The sequence below is a fragment of the Polyodon spathula genome, chromosome 7 (assembly GCF_017654505.1).
Source record: "Polyodon spathula isolate WHYD16114869_AA chromosome 7, ASM1765450v1, whole genome shotgun sequence".
Lineage (NCBI taxonomy): Eukaryota > Metazoa > Chordata > Actinopteri > Acipenseriformes > Polyodontidae > Polyodon > Polyodon spathula.
The window spans coordinates 30,715,745-30,732,372 of record NC_054540.1 but is presented as its reverse complement, the minus strand read 5'-3'; the positions used below and the strand labels follow the sequence as shown (position 1 = coordinate 30,732,372).

Here is a 16,628-nt window from a genome sequence, read left to right as displayed (position 1 = left end):
TGTTGTGTATGCATGCAGCATTTACGTGTAGCTATAGATCAGCGAATGAGCAAGCATGCAAATCAGTGACAGCTAAAATACAACAAAAAATTGTGAGTGAGCTATTTTCAGTAAAGACAAAAGAACAAATGCATCAGAGACCAGAAGTTTACCAGCCCACAGAAGCTTTCTGTACAACATGCAGTTTCAGAATCACAATAATCTCTAAATCTTGATTCATACTTCTGTCACAGATGAATGTGTTACATCAAGAGCATACAGCTATAAAAGCTGTGCAGCTTCACTATTTCCTGAATGAAGGACGCATCGTGTCGCTCAACTGCGCAACGTGGTCACAGCTGCTGTTCATACTTTAAATACAGACTGCATTTGTGAAACTGGATACATTTACATTTAAGTAGATGTGCTGAGTTTGTACGTCTATACAAGAGGATTTAAACAAATCTAAAGCAACATCGTTGATACATCCGTCCTCTCAATCAACAGAGAAGCCAAAAGGGATCATTGAAAACATTATTTAGAGAGATGTGGGTATGTGACTGTGAGAGATATTTTACGTATTTTACAATGACAGGTGAAAGGTTTGACGGTCTGTTAAGGCTGTACGCCTTTTCAAAAAAGACTCACTTCGTAAGATTGTAGATTACATAATTAACAAAAGCCTATTGTTATTGTTAAAGTTTTGTTTGTTTTTTGTTTTTATTTATTTATTTCTTCCCAAAACTTTAAACTGCTGCTGCTTCAAAGCTGTGTGACTGATCAGGTTCTGACTTGGCAAGTAACAAGCTGGATACATTGGCTGTCAGATGCTGAAAAAATGTTGCTGCGGCGTCATTGCAATTGGCGCCGTGACGCATTTTTCAACAAAACCTTTCGAAATCTTCTTCTTGGGAACCAGTGAAGCGATTGATCTGAAACTTGGCATATATCACCAACATCCAAACCCGCATCAAGTCTATGAATCAGAAGTTGCTGTGATAAATTTTAATGTAAAAATGGCTGCCAGAAATCTTATCGAAACGCGCCCCTAACAAAAACTGATGCTGTTTGAAAACTGTTTGTCCAACAAACTCCAAAGTTGGTAGTTATCATCCCAATAACAATGGGATACAAATATGTGAAAATGGTGATGTTTTATAAAACAAGATGGCCACCACATATACGTTTACATTTGAAATTTAAACTTGGGTCAGTTGACAAACTAATTACTAACTCCTAACTTCATAAACATCTTCCCTGATACTGTATCAATACAACTGACTTAAAAAATTGTGTTGAGTGGAAACGAAAATGGCTGTTTGACACATTTGTTTAGAAACCTTTCAAAATCTTCTTTTTGGGAACCAGTGAAGCGATTGATCTGACAATTGGCACATATCATCAGCATCCAAACCTGCATCAAGTTCGCGAAGCACAAGTTTCTGCAATAAATTTTAATGTCAAAATGGCTGCCACAAATCTTATCGAAACGCGCCCTTAATAGCAAACTGCTGCTATTTGAAAACCGTTTCACCAACAAACTCAAAACATGGTATTTATTGTCCCAGTAACAATGGAATACAAATATGTCAAAATGGTTATGTTTTATAAAACAATTTCAAACTGCCTCAGTTACCAAATGGTTTACTTGACTAACTCAAAACTTCACAAGCATCATCCTTGAGACTGTAGCAATACAACTGACTTTTAAGAAACTTGCGTTCACAAAACAAGATGGCTACCTGACGCATTTTTGAAAAAAAAAAAAACCTTTCAAAATCTTCTTCTGTGGAACAGTTGAAGTTGCTAATTTTAAACTTGGCACATGAGAACTAAACACGCTTAGACGGGTACTGATACTGGGGCTTGGGAGCCGTAAAACTGCCTGGCAGTTCTAGTTCTGACTTTTAATTCTGACTTGTCGCACTGAGACCCTCAACTCCAACAAGTAATGATGTCAGAGTCTGAAGTATGAACTGCAGGTTTTGTACTCTAAAGTAACATTTAAACTTGTCAGTAGTCAAAAGCAATAGTTTATATTATTGGTTTTGGTGTACTGTTTAAAAGCTCTTGTATATGTTGATGTAGCAAAAACTATATTTCCGTGAATTCTTGTTTTTTTGCCGTACCTCATCCGTGAAATGTACAAAAAATTACAGTGCCAAAATTGTAGCCTTAATTATAAATAAATGCACTTCCTCCTGCCATTCAGTGCTTTATATGTTAACAGTAAGATTGTAAAATACATTTTAAAATGCACTGGAAGCCAGTGCAGTGAGGACAACAGGAGAGTTATGAGTCCTTTTCTTTGTTCTAGTGAGGATCCTTGCAGCTGCATTCTGAACAAGCTGCAAACATGATGACGCATGACATGGAAGCCCAGCAAATAAGCACTGCAATAGTCAAGTCTAGACGAAACAAAAGCATGAATGAACTTCTCAGCAACAGACAAAGAAAGAAAAGACCTAAGTTTAGCAATGTTTCATAGATGACACTTTTGTAATTTTTGAAATAGGAGCCTCTGGAAATAGGTAAAGGTGTTCAATCATTACCTAGGATGTCTTCGTAGACATTTTCTTCTGATAAAGTGCGTGTAAGAGACAGTTTGGACTGGGCATACCAGTCCACCTGGCAACCTTCCGTCGAAGACTGAAGAACATCCTCAAACTCGTACGACTTCCTAAAAGAAGATAAAGAGATCAAATTGCAAAATGCAGGACACATGTTACAAAGGTTTACAACCCTTTACTCACATCAACAAACATTTGCACATAACCCCTAACAAAAATATATGTACATACTGTGCCTATAGAAAGCCTACAACCCCTTTCAAAATGTTCACCTTTTGTTGCCTTATAGCCTGGAATTAAAATGCATTAAAATAGTTTCTTTTTTTTTTTTATTTATTTATCTACACATCCTACCCCACAACTTCCAAGTGAAAAACATATTCTAGAAATTTGTAGAAAATGAACTAAAAATAAAAACTAAAATAGCTTGGTTGGATAAGTGTCCACCCCCCTTGTAATAGCAATCCTAAATTAGTTCAGGTGTAATCAATTGCCTTCAAAATCACACACCAAGTTAAGTGGCCTCCACCTGTGCTAAATTGTAGTGAGTCACATGATTTCAGGATAAATTCTGCAGTTCCTGTAGGTTCCCTCTGCTGGTTAGTGCATTTCAAAGAAAAGTCTCAACCATGAGCACCAAGGAGCTTTGAAAAGAACTCTGGGACAAAGTTGTTGAAAGGAACAGATCAGGGGATGGGTATAAAAAAAAATATCAAAGGCCTTGAATATCCCTTGGAGCATGGTCAAGACGATTATTAAGAAGCGGAAGGTGTATGGCACCACCAAGACCCTGCCTAGATCAGGCTGTCCCTCCAAACTGGATGACCGAGCAAGAAGGAGACTGATCAGAGAGGCTACAAAGAGGCTAACGGCAACTTTGCAAGAGCTACAGGCTTTTATGGCCAAGACAGGTCAAAGTGTGCATGTGACAACAATATCCCAAGCACTCCACAGATCTGGCCTATATGGTAGGCTGGAAAGAAGGAAGCCATTACTCAAGAAAGACCACCTTGAATCCCATTTTGAAGTATGCAAAAAAACACTCAGGAGATTCTGTAGCCACGTGGCAAAAAGTTTTGTGGTCTGACGATACTAAAATGGAACTTTTTGGCCTAAACGCAAAGCATTATGTTTGGCACAAACTCAACACAACGCATCTTCCAAAGAACACCATCCCTACTGTGAAGCATGGTGGTAGCAGCATCATGTTATAGGGATGTTCCTCATCAGCAGGGACTGGGGCACTTGCCAGGATAGAAGGGAAAATGAATGGAGCAAAAGTACAGAGAAGTCCTTGAGGAAAACCTGCTGCCCTCTGCAAGAAATTTGAGAGGAGCAGGTTGACAACAACCCAAAGCCAAAGCTGCACTTAAGTGGTGAAGGAACAAAAAGGTAAATGTCCTTGAATGGCCCAGTCAGAGCCAGCCCCGACCTAAATCCAATTGAAAATTTATGGCATGACTTGAAGATTGCTGTCCATCAACACTCCCCAAGAAACTTGACAGAGCTTGAACAGTTTTGTAAAGAAGCATAGTCAAATATTGCCAAATCTAGGTGTGCAAAGTTGGTAGAGACCTACCCCAACAGACTCACAACTGTAATTGCTGCCAAAGGTGCTTCCACTCAGGGGGATGATGACTTATCCAATTACCATCTTTCAGTTTTGTATTTTTAATATATAATTTTTTTCTCAATAGAAACTTTTTTCCCCCTTAACAGTATGGAGTATGGTGTGTAGATAAGTGGAAAAAAATCCTCATTTAATGCATGAAACTCTGAGGCACTCACACAACAAAATGTGAAAAATGTTCAAGAGGGTGTAGACTTTCTATAGGCACTGTATATTTAAAATGATCGAGATACTTTCATGTCAAAGCATATTGGTTAAAGCATTATAATGCACATCCCTGTGGCCAGAGCCACATACTGTACATATCACACCCCTTAAAACAGACTTCCATATACATCTTGCACCCAAGAGTCAGTCTGACAAAACCCTGGATCACAGAGTGGAGGCAGGTTTCTATTCAGCGAAGTGAAGCCACCGAGAGGCTTAATTTTTAACTCAGGACTTTTGAGAGGTTCACAACTCATCTATTTCTGAGAGTATAAAATGGCACTTGTGGCTTATTTTAATTACTTCTGTTATCATTCCAGTATTTCTTAGAGATCAGGGCTTCACACACAGTAAAACCTGTTTGTACAGTAATCTGGTGGTAAAATTAAATTACTCACTTCCCTTGCCATACCAATATATATAAATTCTTCCGGGGTGTCAAAGTTTCCAACAACTGGAGACAGGGAATTCAAGAGGGAGAGAGCACAAGTAGAAAAACGCCAACCTCCCAGAGTAACACACCTAAATGTGTCACTTATTTGCCCAAATGTGTTAATCTTTCAAACACCTCAGATCCTCCTTTGCCTGAGCACTCTGGATCCAAGAGATGATTTACCATTCGTGAGACACTAACACCACTTCATACTGCAGCATCTGTTTTTCCTTGAAGCCCCTGTCAGTTATGGACCTGGCACAAACTTGTGTAGGAGAGAATTGCCATTGTCACTGGTGGCCAGGTCTACCCTTACATTCAAGGAAAAATAAATGGCTCCAGACTTTCTTTGTGTCTTGATCTATACATTATGTAATTTTAAAATCTGGAGACATAGTTTACATTGTGGAGCCAGATCACAGTGTAGCACTAAAGGCACAATTACTATTGTGCTGCACATTTACATGTAGAAGTATGAGTAGCTGTATGACCACAACAGTGGGAATGGAAATACAACAGAAAATAACCAAATTACTTTCATTGAAACAATGCACAATTCAATATTAGTTATACATTATTATGCAGCTTCTAAAACTCCTGCATAAAGTTGCAATGCAATCATGTTTATAGTTGTACACTAAGTCACGTCTATTCAATACCCTTTTGTTCTTTTAAAACTACATTTCAATAATACAGTTCAAAATAAACCACTATTCTTAATACTACATCACTGTATTAAACTGCAGAAATGTTTCCAATAAAGAAAGATCAAACTGTCTTTTTCCTTCTTCTTGCATAACAGTAACGTTTTACTTTCTCAAAATATCAAATTATAAAACTGTTCACAACATTATGCGTTTCAGTTTTATCCAACAGTTTTAATTAGAAAATAGTCATTAATGTTTTTTAGTTTGCAAAATAATAATTATCTTAAATGACTGCAAAACTTATTTAAACAAACACACATTTTAACTATCGCATTTTAAACTACCATTTTAATATAAAACCCCATAACAATAGCTACAGCACATTATCACACTTTAATATACCGTATTATTTAGAAATTAGAAAACATTTTATAAAATGATTTTAAGGGAGACATTGTGCACCCAGATCAGAGTGCAGCACAAAAGGACCCTGACAGAGTTAATAATCAAAAACACTTGACATTTACTCCTAAACATAATAAAATAACTGCAGCATCAAAATACATTTGAAATAAAGAAACAATAGAAGTGTTATACTCCTTACAATTGCTTAAGGTAAGGGTTCTAAATGTTTTCATTGCAAACAGAAACAAGGCATCAGTGAGTACCTCACATTTGTTGTTCCCCAATATTTAGACATTCATCATCCTCTTACCTGTTGTTAGCATTGTTTCTATGTCTGTCTGCCCAGACTCTCCTGCTGATGTTGGGGGGAGGGCAGGTGGGGAGAGGTGGTGGAGGGATAGAAGGCAGTGGAGGTAAGTTCCTCCTCCCCCTCCCTAGCCCCGGTGCTGTGTGGGAGGGAGACCCTGGCCCGTCGTGCTGAAAAGTGCGCTGAGGCTTGGGGAGAGGGTTGATGGAGGGGGCTCCTGGTTCAGTGTAGACATTTTCCTGATCACTCATCCTGCTGCCAGGCCTCAACACCTCCAGCGTCCCAAAAATGGGCTCTGTTGGCACCCTTTCCCTCTCCTCCGCTTCTTCTTCCTTGGCAGGACAGAAGTAATTGCCTGGCATCACCAACTGAGGCTGGCTGGGTCCTTCCTTCAAGGCCTGCTCCAGCTTCTTGATGTGAGTCAGAACAGACTTATTGTCCCAGACATTTGCACATGGCTTCTCGCTAATCCCCTTTTCTAATTTACTCTCCTTTTTCACAGGTGCCTGTGGGATTTTAGACCTCAAATCCCTGTTCTTTCTTGAGTTCTCCTTCCCCGGGTCCTCCTTCTCGCAGTCCACAAATCTTTTGCTATTTCCCCTCCGGACCTCAGAGGTCTTTATCGCCTCTTTCTTTACCGTTTCTGGCTCTTTTCTGGTCAGAAGTGGGGATGGGACCTCCTTTTTGTCCTCCCATTGTGAGATCTTGTCTCGTATACTGGCCTTGCTCTTGAGGCCCAGCTTGTTGTTAGCAGGCAGTTTTTTGGCAAACTTGTTGCTGCCAGTCAGCCCGTTTTCGCTGGCTTGATGGTTCGCATCCTTATGCTTTTGGGTCAGCATGGTGGTGTGTCCCTGAGTGTCAGTCAGATTGTCCAAGGAGGAAAGCGGGGTCTTGGTCTCCCCTTCCAACTGGAGGCCTGAGTCCAAAACAATTGCAGCCAAAATCTCCCCTCTCCTCACACCACAAAACTGAAGCCTGCAGGAGGAAAGAAGGTACACAGGGTCAAAAGAATACAGAATCAAACCAGCCAGTATGAAAACGTTTCTTTTTTTAACACCTTACCACTGAATGCTCACACCTGAACAAACAACTTTTGTTTAAAACATAATATTTAATTGGCCATTAGTGATGCTTCTAAGATATTATAGAATATGGCCATATTCAGAAACAGCTCGAGTGTTAGTGCACACCACTGCTTTCTCAATAAGAGAAACTATTAACTTAGCACGAAATTCAGTAAAAAGTTCAAACATGTACATTAAAGAATATTACATTTTCAGAAACACAATTTGCTTACTCTGTTTTAAAATAAATAGTATTTTCTGTTCTATTTTCTGTTCTAAATTCAGGGTGATTGTACTGTAACTGGTCACTATGCAATGCTGCTGTGGAATCAAAACACCAGTCCTAAGCGATTTAAAAGGAGGCCACCCTTAGAGAGGGGTTGTGTATCCCTGGAAAAAAGCTACTTTCTGCTGTTTTTGAGTCTCAACTGTTCTTCAAGACACTTGATGATTGTTCAGAATACTGCCGCTAGAATTCTGAGTAAAACCAGGATAAGTGAACATATTACCCATTTTGGCCTCTTTACACTGGCTCCCTGTGCAGTATAGAATTGATTTTAAGATTTTGCTGTTAACCTACAAGGCCCTGAATGGATTAGCACCTAGTTATTTGCAGGAGTAGCTGACCCCGTATCCTCCAAACCGCACTCTGAGATCATAGGATGCGGGGCTACTGGTTATGGAATGCTCTGCCTTCGTTTGTCAGGGACTAAAAACACACTTTTATAAAATGGCTTTCTTATCTTAGTGGGTTTTAATGTAACTTTAAAATTGCTACTTTTGTATTATTATGTGTATACTGTTATTTAAATGGTGTGACCGTGGCAGTTGTATTGTGGTTTGTTCTTTTTTTCTGCTATGTGTTGTATAGTGCTTTGTGATACTTTTGTATAAAATGCGCTACATAAATGCATATATATATATATATATATATATATATATATATATATATATATATATATATATATATATACATACACACACACACACACACACACACACACACACACACACACACACACACACACACACAGTGCCTTGCAAAAGTATTCAGACCCTTCCTATGGTGTCCCATTTTGTGAAATTACAAATTGATGCATACACATTTAAACTTAATATTTTATTTAAAACTTGAATGCTCAAACTGAAGACTTCTAAGTGTAAGATAAGTTACAGTAAATGTCAGCAAAAACTAAAGAGTAAAAAACTGAAATATGATGATTGCATAAGTATTCAGACCCGTCAACTCAATATTTGGTGGAAGCACCTTTGGCAGCAATTACAGCCACAAGTCTTTTTGGGTGAGTTTTCAAGTCTTTCCATAGATAATCAATAGGATTCAAGTCAGGACTTTGACTGGGCCACTCAAGGACATTCACTTTCTTATTCCTAAGCCACTCCAGTGTAGCTTTGGCCTTGTGCTTTGGATCATTGTCAATTTGGTCTCGTCTGAACACAACAGCTTTTGCCACATTTTTGCAGGATCACTCAAGTGCTTTGTTGCAAACTCCATGCAGGCTTTGAGATGGCTTATTTTTAGTAATGGCTACCTTCTTGCCACCCTGCCATACAGGCTACTTTTGTGCAGTGTTCTGGATATTGTTGATTGATGCATATTTTCTCCCATCTCAGCCATTGAACTGTGTAGCGCTTTCAAAGTTGCCGTTGGCCTCACAGTGGCATCTCTCACCAGTTTCCTCCTTGCCCGGCTGCTCAGTTTGGAGGGATGGTCTGATCTAAGCAGTCTGGGTGGTATAATGCACCTTCCATTTCTTGACGATTGAGTGGACTGTGCTCACAAGGATATTCAGAGACTTTGATATTTTTTTTACCCTTCTCCTGATCTGTGCTTTTCAATGACTTTATCCCTGACTTGCTTTGAAAGCTCCTTGGTCTTCATGGTTGCGTCTTTGCTTGAAATTCACTACCTGACCAAGGAACCTCACTAGAGACAGGTGTTTTTATTCTGAAATCATGAGAAGCACTAATATTGCACACAGACAGAGGCCATTCAACTAATTGTGTGGCTTGTTAAGGTCATTTTGTGCACCTGAATTAATTTAGGTTTGCCACAGCAAAGGGTTTGAATACTTATGCAATCATGACTTTTCCATTTTTATTTCATATTAATTATCAATTTCTTTCTTTTTGTTTTTGTTTTGAATGTGTGGAGTAGGTTGTGTATATAATGCATATTAACTCCTACTTCAAAGTGTCAATGCTGCAAGCTTTAAAGCAACAAAATGTGAACACTGTGAGAGGGTCTGAATACCTTTGCAAGGCACTGTGTTTGTGTGTGTGTGTGTGTGTGTGTGTGTGTGTGTGTGTGTGTGTGTGTGTGTGTGTGTGTGTGTGTATATATATATATATATATATATATATATATATATATATATATATATATATATATATATATATATATATATATAAAATACGGTATCATGCTAGGGCTGACAGCAGGGCTGTCCACAACAGCAGTGCAAAGTGGTCAACACATTGTACATTCACCTGTATATTGATCCATACAAGATCTCAATGTGTTTCAATGTCTCTGGATATGTTCCCCAAACAGCTGAAGGGTGTCTTTGAAGCAATATCTGCAGCTAATTAGAAGAAGATGCACTGAAGCCTGTTTGCAATTAATCCTTGAGTGGTACAAGGAGCAAAGCCAGCAACACAGGTCACATGTTTATATGTTTGAGGTGAATCAGTTGCTGTGATAAAGCCAAGACTCAAGGGCCTCCTCCAGCTTGTACAAAGCTTTTTTTTTTTCTTCCAGTAGAAATTGCTTAAAAGGTTGTTTTAAAATATATGTTTTTACCTCTTATGATCAGTTTCAATTTTACCACTGGTTCCCCATGGTGAATAATTGAAATAACAGAACCGAGAGCTAATTTCATTAACTCAGGCGAGAACGTCTGTATGTGTACTGTATGTCTTTTGTTAACAAATACTGAGAAAGAAATGGAGAGTGTTGGAGAACTGTATTGTACTGAAATGGTTACAAAGCTGTTAAAACTACACTGATCGGAACTTGAATTATCAGGTTCTTTGAACATTGATGAGTTTAAACTGCACTAAACCGCTTTGATATATTTATGAAGCATAACGTGTTTCATCATTCGATCAAAATGTCTCCACTGTGTCCATTTCATTGGTAATAGCAGTTTGAACATGTTACATAATTAAATTATCTATTTGGCAACAGCAATACTACAGAAGGAAACATTTAAAAGTACGACTACATTTATACAAATACTACTATACATATATGGTAAAGGGGCCGGGTGTCAGTAGGCAGAAAGGAGTCTCAGAACTGCAGGTTTATTTTAATAAATCAAAAGTAACAACAAAACAGCTCAATGAACATACAATGAATAAACAAAAACAAACAAACAAAAAATGAAACAGAAAATCCCTCACCTAAGAACCTCACTATCACGGTGAGGTTAGAGGTGTGTTGGTCTCTCTCTCTTTCTCTCTCTCTCCTAATGGAGCGCTGGGCTCTCCTTTTATAGCATTATTACATTTGGGAGCAACCACGTTCTCACATGTTTTTAGCAGGGACAGGAATTAACCCCATCCCTGCCAACCACCACCAAAACACACACAAAACACCAACACTTTACAGGCAGAGCTCTTGCTCTGCCACATAATATAATACTTTATCTGGAAACGGCTCATCTTTTTATTTGACATTGTCCTACATCACTATAAAACATATCTGTGATTGAGACAGGGTCTGGACTGGATTGTTCAGGTCATTTCTGAGGTGTGTTCTCAGAAACTCTCACAGTTCCAACAACTGCTGCCAGCTGGAGCCCTAAGTTTCTACAACCAGTACTATTGTCACTCAATGTTCAGTAACACTAAAGTAAAAAAAAAAAAAAAAAAAAAAAAAGTGAACATAACTACTCGAGGACAGTCATAACCAATCAACCATGCCCAATTAATCAGACCTCTTTGCTTAAATGAGTTGAAAATTAATTCAACACAGACTATTTATTTAAATGTCCTATTTATTTAATAAGTGGGAAAGATTGGAATGAGAAAGTAGGTCAAACACGACAGCCAGGAATTAGAATTTTTTTTTTTTTTTTTTTTTTTAATCTTGTTGGCAGGAGAGAGCGAGGTTCAAGTCACAAACAGATGCTGTGGGCGGGCTGTCTTTCCATGGACTCGTACTAATGCAGAGAGGAACCAAGAGATATTGGGTAGGGGACACTGGAAAGGTACACCCTTCTCCCAACATCTACCTGTGATGTATCATCACAAACAGAAAATACTTCCCATAAGTAAATGGTATTCTCCAACAGGTGGTGCCTAAAAACATGTCATTTTTTAAATCAACATAGCTGAGGCATTTCAGCAATAACAAACCTCACCCTTACAGAGAAAAAGAAACAAGATAACTCAATTCGCTCTTGCAATACTAATAAAAAGGTCTTGCAAAAAATCGTCAACTTCAGCTTATTTCAAGTTTAAGAAACATGTGGAGACTTTCAGAAGTCACATACAAAACAATATTATTTTTTTGTTTAAGAAATTGGAGGGGGGGTGATAAATACAGTTAATTATTGTGGGGAACTTATTTTATAATCCTACATAGGTTTTGGTTAAAACAAAAAAACCTGGAATCTTAATGGTCCCAGGGAAATATGATTTTAAAGGACTGCCTTGATATGCTTCTGAACACATGCATACAGCTCCTCCATTAATCTGACAACTCCTGCAGCATTTCAAGCCACACACTGTGGTCACCCAAAGCCACATGAGAGCTTCCGCTCTGATCCTGTGGTGAGCAGTGGTCAGTGGGCAGGTTGGTGAGAGAGGAAGCAGTATGTGGAAGAGCAAGGGGGAGGTTCCCTGAGGCTGATGAGACAAACAAGATTTCCAATATTACAACAGAACTCAGGTATACAGAAAGACAGGGGAGATGGGAAAGGCTCAGAGAGGACAGAAGAGGCAGTGAAAATACATGCATGACACAGATGATTTGATTAAAATTCTAATTGTCCTACGACAGCTTAAAAAGTTTGGTGCCACACTATACACTAATTTTAAAAAGTTGTTTCCAAACAGCACCGTAAATAAAGTACATCATTTGAAGTCATCTTACCTGTCAGTAGTCTGGGAATTACAATTTTCAAAGTTCCTGCTCACCAGCACCGCCCTACCGGCAGTCATTGTGTTAGCAACTGGCATTGTCACTACACACCTGTGGTGGGGAAAAAAAACAGGTTCAGATTCTACCATTTGCAGCTAAGGAAAGCATATGATCAGTATACAGGGTGAAAAATCCAAGGTGATAAACCAGAACTTGAGATTCCTGTGAAAAACAAATCCCTACCTTTTTTTTTTTAGGATTCTCACTCAAAGTGTGGACCCTTATGTAATTATATTATCTGTCTCACTTTCTGTCACACTGTACTTGGTGAACAAGACAGTGGTTACCTTAAGTTTTTACAAATCTTCACCAAACTTTGATAGACTTCCTATAGACTTCTCAGATTTCATTTTAGATAAACTGTTGATTGTATAAACATATGAGGACCATCCCTATGTGTGTGCAGTAGTTTTTTATTCTCTAGAATCATCCATTTTATTTGATACTGGCTGATTTATGCACTGCAGTCCATAGCTCCTACACACATGAAAGACACTCAAATATAATAACGAATGTTTTTAATAGAACAAGAACAGATTTAGGAGCTTTACAAGCAGTTGGTTTGGATGTAAGATGCTTTAGTCAGAGAGAATTGAAAGGCAATTATTACAGTAAGTAATGGAAAATGCCAGTTAGAAATTGGCATGCCAGTCTGAAATGTGAAAGAACATGTAATGAAACCTGTTTTAATACATTACAAAGTCTCAGAAATACTACACATATATTGTATTTTGTAACCCACAAGTACAGTTTCCTATAGTGAAGCACTTATAACACAACAAGTATCCTTCATGCAACACCTGCCTATGCAGTATTCAGGGACTGTTACAAAGTTTTTTGTTACTCTAAAAATACTTACAAGAAACACTGTTGAACTATATTTTCCGTAAGTTTGTAGAATAATATACCAACATTGTTGGAACCAGGACTCAGAGATAGGGTGGCCTAACAAGTTAAATACTGGGAGACATCATGGTCTAATAGTTATAACTTTGCAGCTTTTTAGCTTGACAGAACAGCTCACAGTGGTCTTGCATTTCCTGCAGATAATGCCATTATTTACCCAGTGCCTCCAAGACCCCCATTTTATCACTACTGCATAATTTTGGGGCATGTCTGGCAGCTGCTTTTCCTAAGCTGCTCTCAATAAAAACACAAACGAGGGGTCCAGCGCGAGGGGAATAAATAACACTGTTCCCCTGACAGCCTCCCCTTGTTCTGTGGGGGCATGTCCTGGGCCCACGTCCAGCAGTGTGAACTCCACAAATCAACCAACAAACCAAGGAAGCTAACGCTAAGTTCCAACAAGCCAAATTACAAACTGGGGTAAGATAGCTGGAACAATGTACCATGATAATTTCTTATACTTTTACTATGCTTATGTTATGCATTTCTTATTTGTCATACATATCTTCTATTGACCATACTTGCCTGTGTGTTTTCAAGGCTTTTACTACAATTGTACTATCCTTTACCACAGCTATTCATTTGCATTGTATACCACAGTAAACTTGTGTAGGCTATGCATACTTACAGTACAGTCTGCATACTGCTATGCTTGTCCAGTTCTCACCACTTACTACAGTACAAGGTCCCAATGTATCCCAGCACAAACTTGATCTCAGCCTCCAGTTCTCATTCCTAACCTTTAGGTCATTTAGCCTCCTGACCCTTAGCTCTAAAGATTACGTCACACTCTGCCTTCAAGTTCTCAGTCCTAACCATTCAGCTACATTGCTTTACTCACCAGGCTCCATTGCCACAAGCGATTTTAGCTTCTTTCAGCAGTGAAACATAATTTTACTTACTGTAACAGGATGACATCACCTTTCCTTTTTTAAGAGCCCTGCAAGATTTTACAGGACTACGTGCGACCACTCCTATAATTCTCATTCATTAAAAAGGTGAACCACAGATTATGATTCCCGATTTGACATAATTAACCTGCCTCAGCATTCTAAGTTTCGTCCCTTGGCTGATATATTAAGCATGGCTTAGCTGATGTATCAAGCATAGTCTGGCAATGGTTAGCCAGAATCAGTTGGTGATATTATGCTTAATGTCCTTGGTTTAATAATGAAAAACACATGGTATAACATGATTAAAATGTGGTACTCATATATTGGGGCACCTTTAGCAGGACTTTTACAGGGAAAAAGTCAAATAAAATAAAACTAATAATGGAATTTGATCTCAGCTCAGTGAAGCCAATTTTCTGTTGATGGTCTGGGGCCCCATTTTCCCAGCTAGATCCTATAACAGGCTCTGGACTTGAGCCAGACAGATTATGCATGGGGCTAGCTCCACTCAGTGGGGATCGCTCTCTTCCTTACACTCAGTAAACAGTGTTATCTGGCAGCTCATGGAAATCCTACAGGACATGCACATTGTGTCTGTACCACTGGTAATGTGGTGCCCTGTGTTTACGTACATTAAAAGGGGTGGGGCATTAGACTGTAGAGCTGTGAATTAAGGGGTTTTAGTGCTGTGTAAGATATAGGGTTAAATGTTCTGTTAAAGAAGAAAAGGTTTTTGTGCTCATTTAGGCAGCTGTGAATGATTTGCTCCTGTATGATATCTGTTCAGTTAAAACAATGCATTACAACTGAGGCCTAGGTTAGCAGTGTGACACACACCTAGAGAGACACGTTTGGTGTTGATATGGAAGTGGTCTGCATTACAGAATCTAGCATTAATATATTTTGATGTTGATGGATTCTGTAAGAAGGAAAATATAGAGGGTGGGGGCCATTGCAATTTGAACAATCAGCATATCTTGTTGTGTTTTAACGATATGCTCCATCTTCAAACTTTGTGACATTAGTAAAGTTAAAGCTGTATCTTTGCAGTGGGAATGGCGTTTGCTTCGTGAGTTTAGATTATTTTTTTTTTTTAATTTCAGAATTCCCTTTTTATAATCGTCAAAGAAAACCCTAGCAACGGCAGTGATCTGAATATCCACACAGATGTAAACATTTTATTGCATCAACAAAGAAATGGCAGGTAAAGTTAAATGCAAAAATATCACTTTAAAAAGAAAAGTGTATTTAAGCCCCAGTAAAGAAAAAAACTCATTATTTAAACATAATTGGCCCACATGGTATAATCCTGCAACTACCTACAGCAGTTGGAGGTTATAATTGCCATTTGCTAGAGGACACACATGTATGAATAATAAGACAGTAATGACCTTCGTTATAATACACATATTTAAAAAAAATGTAAAACTGTCTAGGGTAGGGGTTTTCAACAGGGGGTATCCATACCCCTCTGGGTATTTCTAAGAGTCATGGTGGGTACACAGAACATCTAAATTAAAATGAAAGACAGAAAATAATGACCTTGAATTGTTGTGTGTTGTTTTTTTATTTTTTTTTTTACCAGTGTTACATATTATCTCTAAACTCTCCAGCTCAAAGGTTACAGCCTGACTATAGTTTCAAAATGATCATCCACCTTTACACATGCAAGATTTAGGCGTGGTTGCATTTCCATAGCAATAATAGTGGCTGGTTTAATTTGGTTTAGTAGAGTACATTCAGATTATCCTGTGTATCGTTTCTCAAGTCAAAAATGGACACATTTCTTACTTGCAAAAGGAAAAGAAAGGGATAACACACAAAAGAGTATACAGAAAGTGCAAAGTTATACCCAGTCCCTTTGGATCATTTTCATGCTGGCTTTAAAAAAAGTTTATCATTTTTAGTTATTACAGTTTTATCTTAAGCTTAATGTTTTTGATGTTGTAAACATTTTAAATGGCACATAATTATGCTGGGATGGTAAGTGGTAAGTAAATAGTATTTTGGTTATTTATAATAAATTTGCCAAATACTGTCTTTTGATTCTGTGCTTCTACAGACTTTTAAAAGGCAATTAAAAGTTTTAAGAATTACTGTTTGGTATTCTGTCCTAAACCAGCAGTTTGTCAGTCCCAAACTATAGTGAAATAAATTATAAATATACTTTTCCACATTCTATTGTATTACAACATTGAATCAAAATTGATTTAATTAGGAGTTTTTGCCACTGATCAACACAAAAAAGTCCATAATGTCAAAGTGAAAAATAAAAGCTACAGATTGTTCTAAATTAATTACAAATACAAAACAGAAAATAATTGATTGCATAAGTATTCACACCCTTGAGTACTATTTGGTAGAGGCACCTTTGGCAGCAATTACAGCCATGGGTCTATTTGGATAAGTCTCTACCAGCT

At 38.1% G+C, this 16,628-nt stretch overlaps 1 protein-coding gene across 1 annotated transcript in view; it reads right to left on the bottom strand.

The window, feature by feature from the left end:
* The window catches only part of si:dkey-82f1.1 (DENN domain-containing protein 2A), a 58,436-nt gene that overhangs the window by 26,990 nt on the left and 14,818 nt on the right, over positions 1 to 16,628 (bottom strand). Inside the window, exons 2-4 of the mRNA XM_041255264.1 lie at positions 12,362 to 12,460; positions 6,182 to 7,153; positions 2,532 to 2,659 (exon numbers count right to left, since the gene is read on the bottom strand). Of these exons, the coding sequence (XP_041111198.1) occupies positions 2,532 to 2,659; positions 6,182 to 7,153; positions 12,362 to 12,447 (1,186 nt within the window). The 5' untranslated portion in view covers positions 12,448 to 12,460. The remainder of the gene's footprint in view (positions 1 to 2,531; positions 2,660 to 6,181; positions 7,154 to 12,361; positions 12,461 to 16,628) is intronic.